This window comes from Haliotis rufescens, unplaced genomic scaffold, assembly GCF_023055435.1.
Source record: "Haliotis rufescens isolate VD_foot unplaced genomic scaffold, xgHalRufe1.0.p SCAF_5, whole genome shotgun sequence".
NCBI lineage: Eukaryota > Metazoa > Mollusca > Gastropoda > Lepetellida > Haliotidae > Haliotis > Haliotis rufescens.
Window position 1 is genome coordinate 6,028,573 of NW_025964223.1, and position 25,270 is coordinate 6,053,842.

A 25,270-nucleotide genomic window follows, 5' to 3' on the forward strand; every position below is an offset into this window, starting at 1 on the left:
TAACATGATTTGTATGTGTGGGTAAAAGTGCGACCCTAGAATGTCACTGTCCCTAAAACATATTTTTTATCCCTTCCGCCCAGGCCTTTCTGCAATGCAAAACCCCTAAATATAGCAAATCTAGATTTTCCTCAGGTTCAAGAATCTCCATTCTCACTGGGGCTTCTTTTCAATTTAAATGGAATTGTTTCTTTCAAAATTATATATTTTCAGAGACTAAGCGCGCGTAAGTCTACTACCATCCAACACGACCTTGAACTTTCTTGAACAAAATGGCGGCCAGGAAGTGATTTTTAGAAATGATAACGACGATGTTAGCTGTTTATAAGCAAACTATGATATGTCATGGGATACCTTATCAGCCCGTGGATACATAAGGTAGTATCTTCACTATTAATACTTTATAAAAATATTTTACATGTATGGATAAAGTTGTAGACACGGATCTAGCAAGACTTGCATTCGGCTGCACCAACAGGCACTGTTGGAAGCGGCCGAGGCAAGACATGCTCATTAGTGTCAATCCTCTCTCCTCCCAGGAAATAATGGAGCAATGTTCATTAATATTATGACAGCTAATTGTGCATGAACAACATTCTTGTATACGCCGTAAGTGTATCCAGTGTGAATTTGGGTTGTTTTGACTATTTCTCATAAAAAAACCACAACGATGATGAAACTCGCATGCTATCTCTCTAATATTGTCAACATTAAGTTTCTTTAAAAACTCTCTTTCCAAAGTATCGTTTGGTATAATTAGCAAGCACGCAGTTGTTAGCCATTACATGTGTGTTATCTGTTCAGATAATTTGAATAGGAGTAGCCACTGACTATGGTATGTAAATAGCATGTTTTGATCGTAACTTTGCCTCAGTACAATTATTGCCCCAATTATGTGTAATCTAAAGTTTAATAACTTCTCAAAATCCACTGGGCACAGCAAGCTATAACCTTGATGTGCTATATAGAAACACATTTTGACTCAGAGCTGTTCCAGGTGGAAGAATGAAAACAAAAATCACTTCCCCCCAAAATGGTAAAAAATCTTTCAGACTTTTTTTTCTCAGAGACCACAGGCTGAAATACTTTGATATCATCTGTAATATACAATGGGACTTATAATATCAGCTATTTTTATGAATTTATTTTTACCTAAATTAAAGTTAACTTTTCCAAACCTCCCAAGAAACTAGTGCTGAGGATCGAAGCTGCAGAGTTATGGGGCTCAAAGCTGTACATTTAAGTTTTGTTTGTTTGTTGTTTACCGCCACATTCAGCAGTATTTCAGCTATATGACAGCATCTGTAAATAATGTCTGGTGATTGAAATCATGCCCATCAATTAACCAACTAGGATGCAATGACATGCATACACCGAGTCAGCGCCGGCTGTCCACCATTACTTTTCTCATTAGAAATGGCCAAAATCATAGGCAGTGTTTGAAATTAACAGAAATCCTTAATGTTATGAATTGTGTTTTTATGTTTGAAAATAAGGTGGTCCTGGGGTCCTCCAGGTTTGTTGCTATAGTATTTGAATTAAGGAAGCCCCCTAAATTTTCAACTTTTCACACGACAAGTACCCTTGAGTCTCATGGTTAATTTTGAACCCTGTTTTACATTTCAGAATATGTGGTGATGCTTAACATTGGTCTTTAATAATTGTTCTATAAAGTTCCTTCGAATATTACATTGTCCTCTCATGTCAAACCAACAACATTATACAGTTTTTTGTTTGTGGTTTAACACCACTCTCAGCAATATTCCAGCTGTATGACCATGACCTGTAAATAGTCAAGTCTGGACCAGAAAATCCAGTGATTGATATTTTGAGCTACAATCTACTGATTGACTAGAATGACCTCACCACCAGAGCCACACTGTTACATACAATGACTGGACCACCAGATCAACACTGTTAGATACAATGACCTCACCACCAGGTCCACACTGTTGGATACAATGACCTGGCCACCAGCTCCACACTGTTAGTACAATGACCTGACCACCAGATCTACACTGTTAAGTACAATGACCTGACCACCGGTCCTCACTGTTAGATACAATGACCTGACCAACAGCTCCACACTGTTTGATACAATGACTTGGTGACTGTGCATTGGTGTCACCTAATGTCGTGACATCCTGATAAATATGGTATACACAGAAGTTTGTTTTGTTTGTTCGTTGTTTAACGCTGCACTCAGCAATATTCCAGCTATATGATGGCGGTCTGTAAATAATCGAGTCTGGACTAGACAATCCAGTGATTGACATCATGAGCATCGATCCACGAAATTGGGATACGATGACATGCATTACACAGAAGTACTTTGGTACTGTGCTAACATTGAATAGGCAGGTTGAGATATTAAAACTATCTTAAGGTTGCTTTGTTTTGTATTCCGCTTGAATTAACAGTTTCAACGTTCAACACATATGATGATATGTCTTCAAGCATAACAACACATCAGGACAAGAGAATACATGTGTACAGGATAAACCCCACTCTTGTCAACCTTACAACAATACCTATGGTGGTAGGTTGAATTCTGATTTGCCCTGATTATGTTTCTAGGTTTGTCAGCACCATACCCATGCACCTGGATTTCACCAAAGTGGTAAATGTCTGAGACCTGCATCACTTCGAGCTTTCCTCCCACACCACAAGCCTGACACATCATGATATAACTGCAATAGCAGCTTTATGCCCAGCTGTCTCATTCTATTCTGGTAAGAAATACTGTCACAGCACAGAGTGTCCAGTATTCTTTTTCAATACTGACACAAGAATTATCTCTCCCATGTAGAAGTTGGGAGCATGGTTTCTGACAGAATTCTAATATACTTTAACATGCATTATTTTATGACTTAAAAATTGTCCAAATGCTTCTTTACATGTGTTTATACAGAAGTGAGCAGTGAGCAATGTCACAGAGCAAGCACCATTACTATGCACAACATCTTCATTATGACTGGCAGTACAAAGTAGATATAAACCAAGGTAAAGCCCTCACTAAGAGCCATCTTTAATAAGACAGGGCTGGTGCAGAATCTCATTTGCCATTAGATTGGTTGGTTGGTTGGTTAACGCCATCAGCAATATTCTAGCTATATATGATGGTGGTCTGTAAATAATAGAGTATGGACCAGACAATCCTGTGATTGATATCAAGAGCATCGATGAGAGAGGCATGCGTGACCCTATTGTCTAAATGTCCTTGCTCGGGTCAGGTGGGTTGGTTCAAATTCCAGGTCCGAGTAGGCTTTACGTTGTGGAATCGCAGAAATTCTCAGGGAATGTTTTCTGGGGTCAAACCTGACGAACAATTGTGTATTCTGGAACAAATCAATATTGTCTTAAATCCTGAGACTTATGGGAACCTGTCCACACATCTCACCATCCCTGCTCCTGTAAAACATAACAACAAACACATTTTTTTGCAAATATTTATAAATTTATTTTACATATTAGTCATATGTTAATAAACAATCACCTGTCACCATTCATACACCATTCAATCTCTATACACACAGCACATCTCGTTGCTCCAAACAGTAATCTACAATGTACAAAATGTGGAAACACCAACAAAACAATAGGTCTTCAGTCTAGTGTACAACACAAACATGTACATGGGTCTAGTATATGGTCAAATGTTTGTCAAAATCAATCCCTCACAAGAGTAAATTGGAATATAATGTTTCAGCTGCATAAAACATTTTCCATTCTCATGCTTATTTTCATGCGTTAGAGGTCAAGGGAATTGTTAAACTATTCTTAACAATATGAAAGCCTCCAATGTAAATAAAAAGATAAATGGATCTAACATTCACTGTAAACATAGTGAGGCTAACACATTATTAATATTTGAGCCATCACCTTCCGCGGTAAACTCTCCCTGACAGTCACCTTCACTACACAAGTTCTATTTGTTCAAGAAGTAGTGTCAAGGTAGCTGTTTGAGCTGTCAGTGTGTAACACCCTGTTGTTTCAACACAAGGTAGCTGTATGAGCTGTCAGTGTGTAACACCCCTCTTGTTTCAACACAAGGTAGCTGTATGAGCTGTCAGTGTGTAACATCCCTCTTGTTTCAACACAAGGTAGCTGTATGAGCTGTCAGTGTGTAACACCCCTCTTGTTTCAACACAAGGTAGCTGTTTGAGCTGTCAGTGTGTAACACCCCCCTTGTTTCAACACAAGGTTAGAGGTATGAGCTGTCAGTGTATAACATCCCCCTTGTTTCAACACAAGGTAGCTGTATGAGCTGTCAGTGTATAACATCTCCCTTGTTTCAACACAAGGTAGCTGTTTGAGCTGTCAGTGTATAACATCCCCCTTGTTTCAACACAAGGTAGCTGTATGAGCTGTCAGTGTGTAACATCCCCCTTGTTTCAACACAGGGTAGCTGTATAAGCTGTCAGTGTGTAACATCTCACTTGTTTCAACACAAGGTAGCTGTATGAGCTGTCAGTGTGTAACATCTCACTTGTTTCAACACAAGGTAGCTGTATGAGCTGTCAGTGTGTAACATCCCCCTTGTTTCAACACAGGGTAGCTGTATAAGCTGTCAGTGTGTAACATCTCACTTGTTTCAACACAAGGTAGCTGTATGAGCTGTCAGTGTGTAACATCTCACTTGTTTCAACACAAGGTAGCTGTATGAGCTGTCAGTGTGTAACATCTCACTTGTTTCAACACAAGGTAGCTGTTTGAGCTGTCAGTGTGTAACACCCCCCTTGTTTCAACACAAGGTAGCTGTTTGAGCTGTCAGTGTGTAACACCCCCCTTGTTTCAACACAAGGTAGCTGTTTGAGCTGTCAGTGTGTAACACCCCCCTTGTTTCAACACAGGGTAGCTGTATGAGCTGTCAGTGTGTAACACCCCCCTTGTTTCAACACAAGGTAGCTGTATGAGCTGTCAGTGTGTAACATCCCCCTTGTTTCAACACAGGGTAGCTGTATGAGCTGTCAGTGTGTAACACCCCCCTTGTTTCAACACAGGGTAGCTGTATGAGCTGTCAGTGTGTAACACCCCCCTTGTTTCAACACAAGGTAGCTGTATGAGCTGTCAGTGTGTAACACCCCCCTTGTATCAACACAAGGTAGCTGTATAAGCTGTCGGTGTTACACACCCCCCTTGTTTCAACACAAGGTAGCTGTATAAGTTGTCGGTGTGTAACATCCCCCTTGTTTCAACACAAGGTAGCTGTATGAGCTGTCAGTGTGTAACACCCCCCTTGTTTCAACACAAGGTAGCTGTATTAGCTGTCAGTGTGTAACATCCCCCTTGTTTCAACACAGGGTAGCTGTATAAGCTGTCAGTGTGTAACACCCCCCTTGTTTCAACACAAGGTAGCTGTATGAGCTGTCAGTGTGTAACATCCCCCTTGTTTCAACACAAGGTAGCTGTATGAGCTGTCAGTGTATAACATCCCCTCAACACAAGGTAGCTGTATGAGCTGTCAGTGTGTAACATCCCCCTTGTTTCAACACAAGGTAGCTGTATGGGCTGTCAGTGTGTAACATCCCCCTTGTTTCAACACAAGGTAGCTGTATGAGCTGTCAGTGTGTAACACCCCTCTTGTTTCAACACAAGGTAGCTGTTTGAGCTGTCAGTGTGTAACACCCCCCTTGTTTCAACACAAGGTAGCTGTTTGAGCTGTCAGTGTGTAACATCCCCCTTGTTTCAACACAAGGTAGCTGTATGAGCTGTCAGTGTGTAACATCCCCCTTGTTTCAACACAAGGTAGCTGTATGAGCTGTCAGTGTATAACATCCCCTCAACACAAGGTAAGGTCTGTACTTGATTTCAAGAAGGACGACTGATATGTTTCGAATGAACTCAATGTGAGTCTATCATTTACATTAAACTACAAAATGTTAATCCGCTGGGCACAGACCTAAATTGTTCGGTACATATGTTTTTACCAAATGTGTAAGATGTTTCTTAGCAATGAGGTTTGTTGAAAGGGAAATGTATGGTGGGATAAACTTGATCAGATCCGACCAGATATAACGTGCTATTATCCAGAAATCTTCACGTTTTCCCTGTATACATTAACGTTGTCACCTGCACATTCAGTAACACAACCCAGATTAATCTTCAAAGTAAATCAACAGCATAAACACGAGTCACCTGGTCTTGATAGGACATACAGTAACTGGCAATGAGAATGATTAGCAATGACACACCTCACCAATAAGAACAGTGTTCACGCAAATGTAATTCTCAGAGGAAACAGAATTTGACCTCACAATCTGCATGCTAGCTATTCACTGGGCAATCAATTATCATGAAGCAAACACATATGTATCATCAAAAAGTTGTACTTTGTTATAAAAATGATTTGATAAAAAAAGTGATAGTTAAACTCTGTGAATGAGCAATATATAGCTTGTGCTATGAATATATCAAGAACTTGAAATGATTTACGAAAAGCAAATATTCAGTCAAGATGTACTAATGTAATCATGATCAACACAGCATATCATTCCTTGTGAGACTTTTGTAAACTGAATGTTAGTCATTTAAAAAAACCACTGACAGCAAGTTGTAATGTTATTCCTGAGTGTCATATGATCGTATAAGCAGAGGCAATGAGACACACTCAATATTTCATAGTGACACTTGTTTTTGAAAAGGGATATTCAGTCCCAATCACTTTTCAAACAATTATCATAATACTAAGTAAGGAGGCAGTTCAAAAGTTGGACATTGGATAACAAACTTAATTCCATTAGTTCTGAGACACCACCTCCCCTGGAACTTAGCAGACTCGAAGAAAGAAAAACATGTGGAGTATCATTGCCTACAGCACTGCACAACAAATATTGCCGCAATGTCAACACAAGACCAAACCATCTTTTGGCACACTCTTTCTTCCACTTCATCGTCTGTACAATAATGAGGACATTTAGTTTCAGGGTAACATTCAACAGTTTGAACTGGTGCTGTTTTACTTGAACAGAAAACACTGAAACGTCAATTTGAGGGAAATATTACAGATCTGTTAAGGAATTAAGACATCAATCCGACCCTGGATTTTGAACTGCTCCTTGACTGACTTCGAGCGACACATCAAACAGTAACTGATGACCATTAAGCTGTGAGTCACTATTCAATGAGCATTGCTACAAAATTAATGATGTAAAACAGATGCAGGAAGCACATGGACATCCAAGCAGTTGGTCATTAAAGCAAACTGTCAGTTCAGTTGTCACAATACCAAGTTCATAACTTCGCACATACGAGAAGAAAGCTTCAAAAATGGGTGCGTTTTCTACACATAGGGCTAAGTGTCTTTCCATTGGACGTCCTCCAAATACTGACATGACATATTGAATAGTTCTATACCGGTAAGAATGATCATGTTTCCAGGTGGTTTAAATATTCCCTCTTACCTAAATGGGTGTTATTGTTAATCTAAATGGATAGTAGTGCTTGATCCTATGAAGATGTGCGTGCATAGTGGACAGAGCAACATGAATGATATTGCTACAATATACAATTACGCTTTTGAACAGAGCAATGACACTGTTACATATAGATTTAGAGCAATAAGCTACACAAGCTCACAGTCAGATATATAGACAACACAAACTTAGGAAACAAATCTATTTTAGATCATGTAAGGTACTTCTGTAGACTGTTTTGTGACATGACTAAAATATCTCTGTTTTATTCTTGATATGGGAATTACAGCTTCTGAACCATAAAGAAATACTCTTGCATAAATGAAGACATTTACTAAAAATAATCATCTCGCACAATTGATGCCCGATTTCTTTGACTTTGAAACAGAAATGACTTTGGGAATTAACAGACATGAAATGAAATTTGCAGGAAATATGCAGACTTACAAATTCATCAAAATCGCAGAATGTATATCAGAATGCTTCAAACCCACCAGTTTATGGCCATATATAGATTTGTGTGTTCTGTATAGTATTTGTCATTATTACATACCTGACTGATGTATAAATCCCAATCTGTAATATGTGTTGTACATGTATATATATTTGTAATGAATGTTGTACACATGTGATGTATCTGTGCATCTTGTGCTGTACATGTGTCTGTATGTAGATAATGCCACATGTCTTATTGTTCAGCTTCAGACATAGTCAATCCAAACATTGATTAAATGATAACACAAGATCAAAATGAAACACTTCATTTTTACCACCAACACAAGTCCTATTTGTGTTCCTCATAATAAACAAGTTGACATCCATATATTCTCTTCCTTATGTGTATCACTTCTAAATGCCTTTCAAAGACTTGAATTAACTGTTTTATAAAACAATACATTCATGGAACAATAATTTTGTCAAATAAATGCCTTATCTATACAAATTAGTCAGGGTGTCTGAGACAGATCACAACATATTAGCCATTCATACAAGACTAAATCTGTAGCCTGCGGATAAATGAAGGTGTGGCCTTTGGTTGGCTGTGTATCTCAATGCCAATACATGTATGTATGTGTCAGGCAATAGCAATTTCACTTGTACCTAAACATTTCGGACTTGGACATGGTAGTATTTGTACACAATGATATATCTGTGTGCCTCCATTATCTTCAGATGAATCCTATAAATGCATGGTTATGTGTCTATTACAAACTGGACATGATACCTTCTGTTACAGTGTGTGGCAAGGGCATCTGTATGAGGTGAAGCTGGAGCATTGGGTTGAAATATGACACCATTTAACTGTTAAGTGACATGTACTTTATACATATAAAAAAACTGAAGTATAAACATGACTTATGGTTGAAGAATCACACAACTGTTTTCATGTTTAGAAATATTTGAATTCATCATAACACATGTACACTCCTCTGTACAATTGATGGTTAAACTGTACATGTTGTCTGTACACATGGTCTGTACACATGAATAGGAGACATTTGAATCTACACAAGAATGATCATGGACACATTTATCAATATCACAGCTGATCATACTGTAAGTCAGCTGATCAACAGAAAGTCAAGACAGTCATGTACAGTCCATGCAGGAACTTCATATTTCATTCACTCAGGATCACTTTAACTACAGATCTCAGTTAACACATGGGAGGTGTCCAGTATCATTCACTGAAACACACAACTCTCTACAGAACTACATACTCACTATCTTTGAAGCAAAGACTAGACCAAATCTCCAACATAAGTTTGTATTCATATTAAAACTACTGACATCCAACGGCAACATCACAACAGTAATGGTCAGAATCTCTTCAAATGACCAAGTTTTATGTCATGAACATATACAGAAAACAGAATGTAACTCTAAGTAAACAGAATTAAGATATTCTTAGATATAGAAGTAATTGGCTGAGCTATAAAATAGAATCCAGAAATAATTCTATGTTTACCTCACTAAGTACAACCCATATACACAAAAAAAACAACTTTTCTTGAAGTATTTTTTATATATCTGCACAAATATACAAGATTATTTACAGGATTGAAGCAAGTAATGCCATATGTTACGGATGGATTATTTTGCTACCGATTCTCTCAGAACATGACTGACAGCTCAGAGGATACTGTAACAAAGCAATTAGCATACTCCTGTTCTAATATCAGTGTAATGCCAGCTAAATATACCATACACTTTCCGTTGAGCACCACCACTATCTCCCCGACTACATGGAGTAGTTTAAACTCTGGATGAACATAACCAGTATTTGGAGGGGGCGAAGTATGAACAGAAATCAGCTACATTTGTAACACAAGGTTGACAACTCTCAGAGTGAAGTTACTTCATATCATATCTTTTGTTAGGCCACAATAAATAAATTACCTGATTTGCGTCCACATTTCCTGAGGTTGGGAGATTTTGTTTCTTACAGTTTAGTTTCATTAAAACTGTCTTTCTGGAAAAGCCATAACATAGATTACAGAAAGGGGGCAATGAAGAAAAAATAGATACCATTGATACCAGTATCAAGTAAAGCTGATTTACAGTGGAACAGGGATATATGTATGACCAATAAATCACTCGTATCTTACATTGCTTTGGTATGAAAAGATAAGTTATTGCCAGATATTCTGTTGTTCCATCTGGCAGTGTCATGAAAATACATACAGCATTAATACCAATCAAGCAACATAGTTAGAAGCAACAACTGTATATCATCCACCTATGCACAAGTATAACAACAAATACACATGCATTCTCCATCCTATCTGTCCACAGAACAGCTCAATATATTCTCATCCTCAGGACCAACACATCTGTATACTAACACAGACACATGTGAGCTTATTGTACTTGTGGGAGTCTGTCCAATACCCATTGTGTCCAGCATGCCTCACTCACTCGACTGCCAATGTTCCTTAACTGCTGTTTCTTGTGGTTTCTAATATTGAGCAGGCCACATTATATAGCTGAAATATTAACAGTGGCATGGCCAGGACTCCTCCATACAATCCATGACCAGATGAAGTAATAGGCCGAACTGCGTGTGACAATCAGACATATGTCAGGCAATCCATGACCAGAAGCAGTAATAGGCCAAACTGTGTGTGGCAATCATACATAGGTCAGGCAATCCGTGACCAGAAGCAGTAATAGGCCGAACTGCGTGTGACAATCAGACATATGTCAGGCAATCCGTGACCAGAAGCAGTAATAGGCCAGATTGCATGTGGCAATCATACATAGGTCAAGCACAGTTCACCTTTTCTTCAGTGCCTTCTTAAAGGGGTCCTGCCTATGCATACTGGTCATGATCAACTAAACCCTTTGTACATGTACTCTGACAGCACAACAATAATACTGTTCCCTGTGTACTGTTAATGTACATACACAACATATTTCTACACATCTGCACACACATTACCATGCACTGTTCTAGGCCATACTCCATACACTGGGTCTCTCTTACACATATGCATGTACAAAAAAAAAGTCTGCACACTTGGACATCAATGATCAACTAATACTGTCCAGTGCAATAGTAGGGATATTTTGACAGTACACATTTCTTCCTTACATTTGAAACTGTACACATAAATATGTCAAAACACAATTAACTTCCTCCTGTTAATTGCCAGGTATACAATGTAATCATCTGAATCCTTTGTTGTCTCAACTCAACCACCACAGGAAGTACAGTAACTGAAGGATAACTGTTCCGATGCGTGTGTCGTGGAGGTAATACTTGACGTATGTACTCAGACTTGCAGCATGTACATGAGGTAACTGTTTGGTACCTACCATCATGCAGGGTGACAATACTTCATATTACTCTTTCCAAAGATCTTTCATCAAGTTACATTTCAAGATCCAACATAGTCATTTCTGTCATATGGTACTGCCATTTAAGGGTTGACTGACTTCGTCGTCTTCATTCGGATGAAGTAGGTAATACATCTGGGACTGACTTCTGTTGCAAGTACATATAATATGCACTAGGTTACTGATGACATACAAATGATCAGTTTCTGGACCAGGTTATCAGTTGTCCTGGAGATGTTCTGAATGTCAAGAGAGTCCATTGTCCTGGAGATGTTCTGAATGTCAAGGGAGTCCAGTACAAGAACAAACTCATGAATAGACCTTTCTTTCACGAGGAGATCATGTGCTTGTCATCATGAGGTTCAGTTCAGTGGACCAAGGGTTATCATAGTACTCAGGTCATTTATCACTTGTATTTAGGTAAGAACTGTGGGTTTCATCCATTATTGTAGAACAGGATGCATTTCAATAGAATATACAGCCAATCAAGCCATTCATAATTGTTAAATAATCCAAATGTGCATCGCAGAGACAACAGGTTTGTCCTACGTACCATAGAGTGAAGTACCGATGAATGTAATAGAGGACATACACATTGATGTCAAATGTCCAGGTTGTGTAAAACTATAAGAATGTTCATTCAATATCATGTAGAAGAAGCCGAGATCACAATTAAATAATGAAAGCTAAGCAATGCCAACTTACTTGGGGGTTTGGTGGAAACACCATAACCAATGGGTTGTTGTAATGTAATGAGTGTAGTATAATGTTCTTGATGTCCATGTTATAGACATTCCACATGGAACCATTCCAATACAAGCTGGCCTTGATACAGTGCAAATTAAGTACATTGGATAGTGCCAAGAAAACTTCAAGGTACTGTCTTTTGTATGAATAAACAAAAACATATCCAGTATTCTACAAGCACTCTCTTCTAATTTGTACACTGCCAATGAAAGTTTTCTGATTTTCTTTCATTTCATTGGACTGCAAAAGGTACCATGAGCTCTTCAATCAGAAACACATCCTTCTTCCACGGGAGGTGAAATCTAGTTCTCCCTTGATCATTTCTTCAGACAATGGATCTCGCTTCTTTGAAGGCTTTCTACAGCATGCCACACAAAGCTTTAGTTGCCCCACAATTATGACTTTAAAATACTGTTCAAGTATACTGTTAATGTGCACAAAGGGGACTCCAAGTATACTGCAATGGTACTGCACAAGTATACTCCAAACATACGCCATCAACTCATACACGGAAGCGGTGGTGCCCAGTTGTACATAATTGCTTGCTGCCTGTGTTTAACATATAATTTGAATCCTATATACACTAGAACGAGCCTCCATCATACCATAGAGACCTTCTGACACCGAGGACTCTCTTGAGTCTTCTCCTCCATGAGGAGTCTGTCTGTTGTGTTGCACCCTGTCGGAGCAGACACATATCTTACTTCTACATGATCATGATCAGGAGGAGTCCTTTCTGAGCGAAATTTCCGTCGGTGGTAAAATCCACATATTAAAAGGATGATACAGAAAAATGAAGATATGGACGTCCCTATGGCTATGTGAAGAATCTGTACCCCGGCTGTAGTTGGACCTGGAATGGACATAGACATTGTTGGTCAGTACTGGCCATGTGGTATAAAAGTGAATAGAGATTTCAATATTAATTCAAAGTCAAGATACAATGTATTATGCACATGAAAAATAATCAAGATTATGCATGTGCAATGACTGAATTGGTCTTTATTTTATCATGTTACCATAAAATAATATAAACTTTTTAACTGGTTTGTATATACTGATTTTCGATAAATAAAAGAAGTATAGAATATGTACAAAGTTATTTGTGTGCAATAAAGGTAAAACATTTTATCCTAAATGGTCCAAGTAAAGCCTACGGACCAAAAATGTAAAACCTGTAAGAATGATCATCTGAAAATAGGATGTGAAATCTGTCAATGGAATTTGGGTCTTGCTGAAAACAAAGCCATGCATTAGAACATACTGCATATCTTCCATGACATATGTACCAACCTGCCATGTACCAGCACTACTATTCAGTGACAAGGTATTTTATTTTGTGGAAAACTTCATGCCAATTTGATTACGACACTTGGACATTCTGAGCAGAAAACTTAGAATTTAGATCATAACCACCTAGTGAATGCCATAGTCAGCAATATTCAAGCTACATCAAGGCAGCCTGTAAATAATGAAGTCTGGACCCGTCAACATGAGCATAGGGTCCATGCCACCAGGGTACTATGACACATAACCAGTCACAGCCCGAGAGCCATCAATTCCAGGTAAGTCTCCTTTCATAACCAGTAATAGGGTGCTAAGATATATTCTAACCTATGTCCTCACAGGTATCATAACCAATTATTTAATCCTCTAAATTTATGTGTGTGTCACTATTAAGAATCAAGTAGTGACTTGTTGGCACATGTGTCATGGTTCATTCACAATCATGGTTATCATAAGAAGCAAAGGCAGTTAGGTTTACATTCCTGCAGACTGTTGACATCCCCTAAACTACACATGCAGCACTATGATCATCTTCATAATGATGTCAAACTTGTTTAAACAATCCTCATATTTCTCAGTGAATGTACTTAGAACGTATATAATATAACAGAAGTGTATATGACATGAAATAGTTAAGCTTGTGAGATTGTGAATATTTAATGGTGCAGTCAGCCATATCACTTATACAGCCATATCAAAGCAACCAGTTTGAAATCAAGGCTGGACCAGGCAAACCATGTCCAGAGCTTGAGCAACAATCCTCATGTAGTAGGGTTTCAAGTTGGAATCACAATCAGTCAGATGATGGTTCAGTATTGGACTTTGCCTATGGTGGCTATCTGATCATAATTCTGTTTTATCTTTTTGGAGTCCTTCTGCCTTGGGGGCAACTTGTGAATATACAGGGCATATATATGCTTGAAGTACTTGTGGCTATATGAAATCAGGACCAGTCACTTGCCCACATTCAGACTACAAGTTAATGTATCGGTGACATTGAAGGACCAGTCACTTGTCTACATTCAGACTACAAGTTCATGTATCGGTGACATTGAAGCTACTTCAACTGTAGGACAACCTTTGAATCCAATAATATTCAAAAGCAGTTGGGTATTTTCTGTTACTGATGAGGTTTCAATATAATTTAAAACAACAATGAACATGTTAACCATGTTGACTGAACACATGTTATTTCAGCATGCAACAACCATGACACAACTCGGAAGCCCAAGGAAGTGGGGCAAACACCATGGTAGTATACTGCTGGCGGTGTCTCCAGCTGTCATTGAGGGAACAATCTACCAGTGTGCTGACAATTGTTGAAATACAGCTCTACCTAGCTGATGCATGACTTAATAATGGAACAGAAACTTTAGTTTGGCTGCTATTTGCTTCACAACATCCACAGATACCATTAGTAATTGAAGTTATGATCTGGGACAACAAATGTCAAAGGGTGTATTGAATTGAGTGACTCTTGGGCTGAAGATAATCTCTTCTGCCCTTCCTAATGAGTAGAATTGTTTGCCTGACTGATGCAGTGTAATTACTATGTATTACGCTGAAGTCAGCAATAGTTTAACTATGTCATGATGGTCTGTAAATACTAAGTTCTAGGTAAGAAAGACTATCCAATGAGGTAAAATGACACAATCATCTTGGCTATAAATTGTGACCACTTGACCCTTATTGTGATGTTTGCTCTTGAGATTAAGCATGGGATCATAGGGACCTATTTAAGCCCTGAATGCCCACAAAACATAATATTGTGAATATATACTAGATATCAGTCTGCTGTTTTTCCTGTATATCAAGTACACAAGTGAAAAAACATCACAGACTGTCATGGTGTCAGATGGTCACATAGATTCCCCTAACAAACTCATTGTATCCTGTGATCAATGAACATTATCAGACGGTTGTTCTTAGGTTCGTTACAGAGAAATACTTGTTTTTCTAACATGTTCTTTGTTTACCGCCTAACATCACATCACAGGTTACTTTCATTGTGTCATTACATTCATGTTCAAAGTATCATAGGAATTTCTCTGCTAGATGTAGAAAAACAAATATAATACCAACAAACACCTAACTTAACCTTCCATTCTTCCCATGTATAAAATATTCAAGAATGAGGTAAAACCTGCACAATGCCTATGTATTAGTATTTGAAGTATATTTTTCAACAATTGTCAAAATGATGCATTGTTTTTTCTTCAGAAAGTTGAGTGTTGAGGAGTTGAACAGGAGGGAGAGCAGGGCAGATAGAGATAAGGTTACATACCATGGGACCCTTCATGGTTCAATATATATACCGTGCCTGATTAATGGAAAACAAAATGCATTGGTGGATTGGCATGCACATGACGTATACACGCTAACGCTGAAGCACATTCCTGTTTCCCCCAGCCACAGCGCCGACTGGCATAGTTACGTCCACCCAACTTGCAGCATGTTTTTGTATTGCCTTGTGTCTGGATTACATGTCAAACTGAAAATACCATCGTGCACATTTTTGTATTGCATAAAGAATTCACTGCATGTCAAATTGATGATACCATCGTGCACATTTTTGTATTGCATAAAGAATTCACTGCATGTCAAATTGATGATACCATCGTGCACATATTGCATTGCACAAACTTGCGCTGCATATCAAAAATGTGATTATTGCATATATAGAAAATATGTTGAGGTAACAGCGAGTTTGAAAATATCTATTAGTAATAACTGTTATTTGTTCAAATTGTCAGTAATTAAGTGGTTGAATAATACCTCAAGTTTTATTTATTGAAGACAGGATGGAAGTATTCATGGAATGAGGATTAGACACTATATCTATACCTCTGGAAGAGAAGGACACACATACATTGTGTCTGTTCTAAAGGACCTCTTCATTGCCAACTCTGAGTCACGAATGTAATCTATTCTAAGTTTGAAGAACAATGTTATCATAATCTCTCATCTAAACAAGTGGTTCATGCATCCAACATCCTCTTTATCACATCAAATTACCCATATTTATCATATATTTCTACGTAAAGCTTTTGTCCACAAGATTATCTTAAAAGAGACCAATTACTCAGACAAAATGTGATTCACATCCAGATGACAATAACGATTAAGAACGATCAATCAATCTCACAAATTCATTTTGTCAAGACATTAAATTTACTTGCAATTATGACCTATTGTTTACACAAGTTGAAATTTTCAAACATTCCAAAACAACCTTACTAGGAATAAAATCACTCGTGCATGACCAATAATACCATTAACTAATCTCCCTAAATTGTCGTCACTGTTTTAGTGTTGTTTTTGAAAGTCCAGATATGGTGTTGGTGTGACAATACAACTGCAGCTGCCCTGTTGGCTCCTGATGCAAGTATGCCAGTCAGCACTACAGCAGGAAACAGTATGCCCATTCCACCTACCTCAATGTAAAATAAAATGTGTGAGAAAAAAGGAGTGACAAGTCACACTGAACACAATGACGGCGTGGAAACTCAACATTGATGGTGCTCCGCCTATATCCATGGAAGAAAGGAAAATAAAATAATACAAATTGGATAGGAAAATACAAGTGCCCATCAGTTTCAATAATTGCATATGAAAGTATCCTGTTAGTTCTTGAACCTCTACCAGTGTTGATGCTGTGTCACAATCAGACTATCTTGTCACTCAGTTTCAATTTCCTTAAATGATATGTGAAGTTGCTGTTATGTTTATCATATTCAGATTTTCTTTGAGAACATCTCTCAAAACATCCCTCTTTGAAGACCTTCAATCTACCAGTGTGTATTGTGGCTGAAGATGAACCCTTTAGGAACTATAAAGATTTTTCATTAAATTTTGTTTTTTTAAATTAAACAATTCAAAATTTTAAACTGATTTATGCCTACCATTTTTCTGTTCTTTTAACACTTTACTAAACATGTCTGGTTAGGCTTAAAATAATAAAGTACATTTTTCTCCAGCAAAGGCTTTTGAAAATATAGTGTGGGCGGATGGTGTTTTTTAAATTTATTTTTGGTTGTTCAAACTCGTATGTAACCAAATAAACAGATGTGTAACAAAATAAACAGTTGTGGGAAAGGGTTTCCCTACATGAATGTAAAATACTGAAATACAGTTGGACTTGGAATATTTAAGGATTTTTTTATTTTTTTAAAAATGGAAATAAAAATAAAATGTGTGGCACACTTTATGATGATGCGGGCGGTGCCTGAGAACCAAGACTATTAATATTTTTAGACTTGTTTTCACTCCTCATCACAGACGTACTGCAGTCTGAATTGGACGGAAACGAGAGGTGAGACTTTATTACCCAAATATGCATTAAACCATGTCAAGATAATTACTAACAATATTCAGTTATTTCAGTTGATATAACAATTACTTTACAATTGTCCTGTAGTAAAATATTTAATGGCTACTTTCCAACCTACTTTAACACAAAGGTGAGTGACACAGTCACAGTCAATAGAAGTACTGACAGGACAACTGATAAATCAGCTGTTCAGTATCAGCACCCACTGTTTGATAAGTTAAATTATGTATTATGAAGTGAAATGTTTGCCACCATTTTCTGATTGTGCACTTCTATTTTCATCCCCAAATTAAACAAAAACTGAATATTCTGAGCTGAACAACACAATTTGCATAACCAGCTGAAACAAAGAAGACAAGGTGAGCATCCAATGTACCCTGTGCAACACAGCAGTGCTCCCTATATGTACAGGAACACACACTAGCAGTGGTGAAGCAGATGCTGCTCAAAGATGATTCCCTACTTTCAATTACAAAACATAAAAAGATCTTGTGTCACAAAACAACATAACATATATGCAATTGTAACTGTCTTAACAGGACAACTTAGGACAAAGATCAAATTACAGTTGTCTTAAACAAGGGTCTTCTCCAATAAATGAAAACAGCCGAAGTGAAAGGGTTTAATTCACAGTCACGAAAACGTGACATTCCAAAACAAAACCCATAAATCCTGTCTGCTAGTCCAGGTGTATGTTTCAGTATGAACAGGCTATAACATTGTTTATATGCCAAGCAGAGTAGCAACATAGTCACTGTTTTATACTGATCCATTCATATGGTTCTTTCATCACAAGTTTTTCATAACAGATATTGGAATCTTTTTCAGTAGATGAAAGAGACTGATTGTTTTCTGGTGTCAATATTGCCTCAATATTGTAGCATTTCTTATTTTATTTTCTTCAGAGTCAAATTGGGCAAAAAGAAATCTATACTTCTAAAGATGACATACCTTTATATCAAAATAACAAAGAGTGGTATATTGCATTGGTCTCTGCATTTTGTCTGAACACTTATACCTGTACTTGAATACACAGTGAATTTTAAGGTTTTGTTTCTGAAATCTTCAGTCTTGGTGTACAAAAATGATCCAATGGTGGTATAGTTACTGTCAAATGTGACCTCCTATGTTAAGATCATTGCACACCTTATTACCTTTGCAGCTTACCGAAGCACCCAGAGCACATTATACAGTATTAATACATGTGCAAATGTCACTCTAACATACAGTGCACTGTGTGTCTAGTTAGTCATGAATGCATCCATTGGCATACATCCAGAATGGATCGCGCAAATGCGTCAAACTGATCAGATCCCTGCGTGCACATTTCCATGTGCACTGATGTATCTACAACAGGAGGTCAGCAGCATACATTATACTAACTGTTCAATCCTTTCTAAGTTTGTACAAATAGCACCTAAGAATCAAAATAAGTCTATGTGTGGATAACAAACCAACTATCACGTGTCTCTACTATGATGGCTACAGCTACTCTGCTCCAAAATCATTTCTCACATAATGTACTCTCCCACAACTTGGTTGCAATGAGATACTCAGTTCATGGTCGAAGGGAGACAACTCTGTCCAACTTACATTCGGCTGTCTCGTCCGACTCATCACCTCGGCCACAGTTGGGTAATTCATTGCACTTTAATTCAGACGATATGCAATAGTTGTTTTTAGCACACTTAAAACCAAAGCAGGTATCTGAAACAGAATATATTAAAGATTCACATCTGAACATAGAAAGTTGACAATATCATACATATCCTTGTGGATCTGGCATCACTTTTCACATACAAGGGCATCAAAAGGAGTTGTGATTTAGTTTGAGGAAGCGTGTAGTGATTGGGTATATATGTCTTGTCTAACATGCGTAAGGTCATGTTTATGTGTAAAAGTTGGCTTTTGTTGTTTCCGACAACAGAGCTCATTTACTGGACCCTCCATTACATGACTCATCTTATTTTGTCATTTTTAGTACCAAGAAAAAGCTTCGACATCTTGGCATATTCAGACACTAATTTGTTTTCAGAAGCTTCCATCATCACAAATATTTGTACAGCACCGATTGTGACATCATCATATTCCTTGTACATATATTTATTATCTATATATGTGTTATGTATGTTTCAATGAACCCTTCACCATAATGGACGGAAAACCTGATTGCAAGAATATCTCTACTCAACAAAAGCCTAAATTATCAAAATAATGTTTCAAAATACTGATAAATGTATACTTTTGTATCTTTACATCTGTAGTTCAAGCAGATCTAGTTGCTGGGCCCAAATGCCCAAAGTTCTGCTGATGCCCATTACAATAAAAACTGCATAGCAGTCTACAGAGTTACATCTTCTATCAACTGACTTGGGAAATGACACTTCAACTCACAACTGAACTAATTCTCAGCAGGAAACAATTGTTTCACAAAAATATTATGTCAACACCTACCATCTTCATTGACTTCTGTCCATGATAACTTGAATCCTTTACCACCAAGTGACCGAAGTGATGTCACAAATCTGGAACAGATTAAGTCCAGGTGAACTTTTTGTCAATCAAATACATGTATAGGTATCAGAATGAGAAAGTATTATACAGCAAGTGTGTCGTACTGATTTTATGAAAAGTGTCACAATTCTTATATTTCCCGAGCAAGAGCAAGGGTAATGCATGAAGTTTTACACAAGTTTCATAAAATCAGTGTAACACACATGAGTGTAATTTCATTATTGTCTATTATTTCTTCCTTCTTTTGAACTCCTCTTTAGAGTAAAGCCCTGATCATGGCCGTTGCTTAGAAAACCACAATTATCAGATGACATCAACAATCTTCACCTACGACATCATTTCCAGTGTGAAGTCATTCCAACATTCCGAAACAATACACTGGTGTGCGTGAAGTGTTATTTCTAACCCTATGGGTGATAAACAACAATATGTAGTCATACTTTGTGCAGTGCTTCTAAGCAAATCAAACTGAATGAAATAACACACAGAAAAGATGCTGTAAAATGCCAGTAACTGAGTTTAACACTACTTTGAACAGTATTCAGTCATATCGTAGCTCAATGTGCTGACAAGCCCAACATGGTACATACAGTAAACCAATACAACTAGACATGGGTATTGTGATGACAAACCAAGGATCATAATCACTTCTGGGTTTTCAACGCATATCAGTTGATCCTGGCATAGCTAAGGGACATAACTCAATAGTGACCCTGCAATTCACTCTTGAGTTGTATCCCTTAGCTGTGCCAGGATCTACTGATATGCATTGAAAACCCATATGTATATACCATATGTACCTGCCACATTAAGTGCCTATACTTGAGTTTAAGGGTGTCCAGTTATAAGACAGAGAAATAAAGACTCACACCCACAGCCGGAGTCTGGTCTTCCTCGATACCTACACAATCCTGGTTATACATTAATTCTATTATCAAATGTCAAGTAAAAGCTTGATCGCTTACGTTATTCTAAAAGTGTCCCCCGAAGAGAGGAAAGCTATATTAGTGCCCATCTGGCCACACAGCACCTCGGCAGGCTGCACAGAGTTGATATCACTGTATATTCTCATCACAGAATTTTGGCAGCCCGTTTCTGAAACATAAAGGGTTAATCTTCTGCATTTGTTATGAAGGAGCTTCCTTCCACAAGGATCGATTTTCTATTTGAGCACAACTTGTTGAAGTAGATGAGTGAGTGAGAAAGTATGGTTTTATGCAGCTTTTAGCAATATGCGGGGATAATATACACTATTTGACAGGTTTTGGTTTGTTGTTTAATGCTGCACTCAGCAATATTCCAGCTATATGACTGCGGTCGGTAAATAATCAAGTCTGGACCAGACAATCCAGTGTTTGACATCATGAGCATCGTTCCACGCAATTGGGATATGATGACATGCATCAACCAAGTCAGCGAGCCTGACCACCCAATCCTGTAAGTTGCCTCTTTCCACAAGCATAGTCACCTTTTACAGCAAGAATGCGTTGCTGAAGACCTATTCAACCCCATTTGACAGGTACAAAAATTCAGAGGATTCAGAGAAGATGTTGAAAATCTAGTTAAACTGGACAAATGGGGGTACATGAAGATCAAAAGGGGAGAGCAGGATAGGAAAATTCAAATACTTGTACACAAAAACCATTTTGTACTGCATACAAAATATCAAATATCCTAATGATACATGTAAACATGTTTGACGAGTGGGCAAAAATTGCATTTCCAGTATGATTGATGTGTTCATAAAGAGAGGACAATTCAGGTATACTTACGGTCCATCTTTCCTTCTAACACAAAGGTAGCTGTTTCTATGAGTATTTTATTTGTGGGTTTACTGGCTCTAATCGTCCACTGACAAAACGTCTTTGCCTTGTATTTTCGAGGATAGTCAGGACTTTTTATTATTCCTCCTGATCCCTGACTGTTTATTACATGCTTTCCACATTCTGAAACAGGACAAGTGATAGGTAACAGAAATCAGCAGGCACCAATAGAAGCCTTAATGTGTGTGTGTGTGTGTGTTTGTGTGTGTTACATGCTTTCCACATTCTGAAACAGGACAAGTGATAGGTAACAGAAATCAGCAGGCACCAATAGAAGCCTTAATGTGTGTGTGTGTGTGTGTTACATGCTTTCCACATTCTGAAACAGGACAATTGATAGGTAACAGAAAACAGCAGGCACCAATAGAAGCCTTAATGTGTGTGTGTGTTGTATGTGTGTGTGTGTGTTGTATGTGTGTGTTATGTGAGTGTTGAATGTGGTTATGTGTAATGTGTGTGTTTCATGTGTATGTTGTTTATGTGTGTGTTGTGTGTGTGTTGCATGTGTATGTTGTTTATGTGTGTGTTGTGTGTGTGTTGCATGTGTATGTTGTTTATGTGGTGTTTTGTGTGTGTGTTGCATGTGTGTGTTGTGTGTGTGTATTGTGTATGTGGTGTGTGTGTGTGTGTTGCATGTGTATGTTGTTTGTGTGTGTTGTGTGTGTGTTGCATGTGTATGTTGTTTATGTGGTGTGTTGTGTGTGTGTGTTGTGTGTGTATTGTGTTGTGTGTGTGAGTGTGTTGTATGTGTGTGTTATGTGAGTGTTGAATGTGTGTGTATGTGGTTATGTGTAATGTGTGTGTTTCATGTGTATGTTGTTTATGTGTGTGTGTTGCATGTGTATGTTGTTTATGTGTGTGTTGCATGTGTATGTTGTTTATGTGTGTGTTGCATGTGTATGTTGTTTATGTGGTGTGTTGTGTGTGTGTGTGTGTGTATTGTGGTGTGTGTGTGTGAGTGCGTGTGTGTTGTGTGTGAGTGCATGTGTGTTGTGTGTGTGAGTGTGTTGTATGTGTGTGTTATGTGAGTGTTGAATGTGTGTGTATGTGGTTATGTGTAATGTGTGTGTTTCATGTGTATGTTGTTTATGTGTGTGTGTTGCATGTGTATGTTGTTTATGTGTGTGTTGCATGTGTATGTTGTTTATGTGTGTGTTGCATGTGTATGTTGTTTATGTGGTGTGTTGTGTGTGTGTATTGTGTATGTGGTGTGTGTGTTGCATGTGTATGTTGTTTGTGTGTGTTGTGTGTGTGTTGCATGTGTATGTTGTTTATGTGGTGTGTTGTGTGTGTGTGTTGCATGTGTGTGTTGTGTATTGTGGTGTGTGTGTGTGAGTGCGTGTGTGTTGTGTGTGTGAGTGTGTTGTATGTGTGTGTTATGTGAGTGTTGAATGTGTGTGTATGTGGTTATGTGTAATGTGTGTGTTTCATGTGTATGTTGTTTATGTGTGTGTTGTGTGTGTGTTGCATGTGTATGTTGCATGTGTATGTTGTTTATGTGGTGTGTTGTGTGTGTGTGTTGCATGTGTGTGTATTGTGTTGTGTGTATTGTGTTGTGTATGTGGTGTGTGTGTGTGAGTGCGTGTGTGTTGTGTTGTGTGTGTATGGGTGTGTTGTGTGAGTGTGTTGTGTGATTGTGTGTGTGTGAGTGCGTGTGTGTGTGAGTGCGTGTGTGTGTATGGGTGTGTTGTGTGAGTGTGTGTGTGTGTGTGTGTGTGTGTGAGTGTTTTATCATGACCTCACTATGACTGCAGCACAAAACAACATTCACCTCAAACCAAGTGAATTGTTTGGCTGGTTCGTTCCTACATCTGTTTGCTAGCCCAACAGAACATTAAACATCCTACAGTACCTAATATTAGCCATACACATAAAGTTCATACACTTATCTGCTGACCACTGCAAAATTCTCTTCCCAGAAGCAAATAACAATTGATGCAATCCCCGAGTCCAAGGGTCAAGGTTATTAGTATTGTCTGAAGTTGATATTGCTGACGAGCATTGAAAGTTAAAGACTTGAAAGTCCAAAGTACACCTTAACAGAAAGTATATTACTCAAAGTAAAACAAGGATCACCTGATTATTTCATGTTACTTCAGTTCATCGGTCAGGATGGCATGACAGATGAACTATAGTCACATGAAAGAATCAAGTTTTTGAGTAGTACAGTGAAATAAGTTTATAACTAACTCACTTATAACGGACTGACGGATATTACAAACTTAAATTTTGGTCCAAGCCATTTGCTGTATTGATGTTGTATATATGCTTATAACGAATTACGGTTTAACAAACTAAAATTAGTGGTCAATTTGAGTTTGATATAACCATAGTTTACTGCAGATTTAACGATTCATTCATCTGACATTCAGTTCAGTGTATGAACCTACTTCCATATATCTCCTCCTTTGTTTGGAAGTAGTATCTGGCCTTGAAGCCCATCTTGGTAATGGATTTGTTGGAATGGAAGACAATCTTCACCACCCTTGACGACGTAAAAGGGCCAGGAGCTATTGTGCCACAATGCCTCTCCACAAGGGAGAAGTTATTTTTGGTATATCCCTCTTCATAAATCTCCAGGTAGTCTCTTCCCAGGCACCTGTAATGTATGAAAGCAGGACCTTCAGTCTGTGGCTTCAAGTGATGCTATAGTATTGGGGTAAACTTCAATTTTTTCCAGTATCCTCATCTCATCAGGAGGAAATGAAGTTTGTGGCTTAAAGAGATGCTACTGTATTGGGGTAAACTTCAATTTGCCAGTATCCTCATCTCATCAAGAGGAAATGAAGTTTGTGGCTTAAAGAGATGCTACTGTATTGGGGTAAACTTCAATTTGCCAGTATCCTCATCTCATCAAGAGGAAATGAAGTTTGTGGCTTAAAGAGATGCTACTGTATTTGGGTAAACTTAAAAGCTTTCAAGTGCCAGTATCCTTATCACATCACTTGATTATTGCCAAAGGGTCAAGAGCTAGGGGACCACTGTACCAAGGTGACAGAACTTAATATACAGAGATGCATACCTTAGCTGCCAGGATCACTTTCACCCTATCAAAGTACACTTTCACCCTATCAAAGTACACTTTCACCCTATCAAAGAACACTTTCACCCTATCAAGGAATACTTTCACCCGATCAAAGAACACTTTCACCCTATCAAAGAACACTTTCACCCGATCAAAGATCACTTTCACCCTATCAAAGAACACTTTCACCCTATCAAAGATCACTTTCACCCTATCAAAGTACACTTTCACCCTATCAAAGTACACTTTCACCCTATCAAAGTACACTTTCACCCTATCAAAGAACACT

At 38.0% G+C, this 25,270-nt stretch overlaps 1 protein-coding gene and 1 long non-coding RNA gene across 3 annotated transcripts in view; one reads left to right on the plus strand and one right to left on the minus strand.

Moving 5' to 3' along the window:
- The first annotated feature begins 3,903 nt into the window (after positions 1–3,903).
- LOC125372882 lies at positions 3,904–4,400 on the plus strand. Of its 2 annotated transcripts, none has more exons than XR_007218258.1 (3): positions 3,904–4,003; positions 4,054–4,203; positions 4,355–4,400. It is a non-coding gene; the product is annotated as an uncharacterized LOC125372882 (long non-coding RNA). The 2 variants fall into 2 exon arrangements; XR_007218259.1 differs by lacking the exon at positions 4,355–4,400 and adding an exon at positions 4,255–4,264.
- Positions 4,401–10,575: 6,175 nt separating this feature from the next.
- The window catches only part of LOC124133597 (bone morphogenetic protein 1-like), a 232,304-nt gene continuing 217,609 nt past the window's right edge, over positions 10,576–25,270 (minus strand). The window contains exons 12-17 of the mRNA XM_048383572.1: positions 24,347–24,555; positions 21,906–22,079; positions 21,099–21,228; positions 20,074–20,144; positions 19,213–19,326; positions 10,576–12,855 (exon numbers count right to left, since the gene is read on the minus strand). Of these exons, the coding sequence (XP_048239529.1) occupies positions 12,602–12,855; positions 19,213–19,326; positions 20,074–20,144; positions 21,099–21,228; positions 21,906–22,079; positions 24,347–24,555 (952 nt within the window). The 3' untranslated portion in view covers positions 10,576–12,601. The remainder of the gene's footprint in view (positions 12,856–19,212; positions 19,327–20,073; positions 20,145–21,098; positions 21,229–21,905; positions 22,080–24,346; positions 24,556–25,270) is intronic.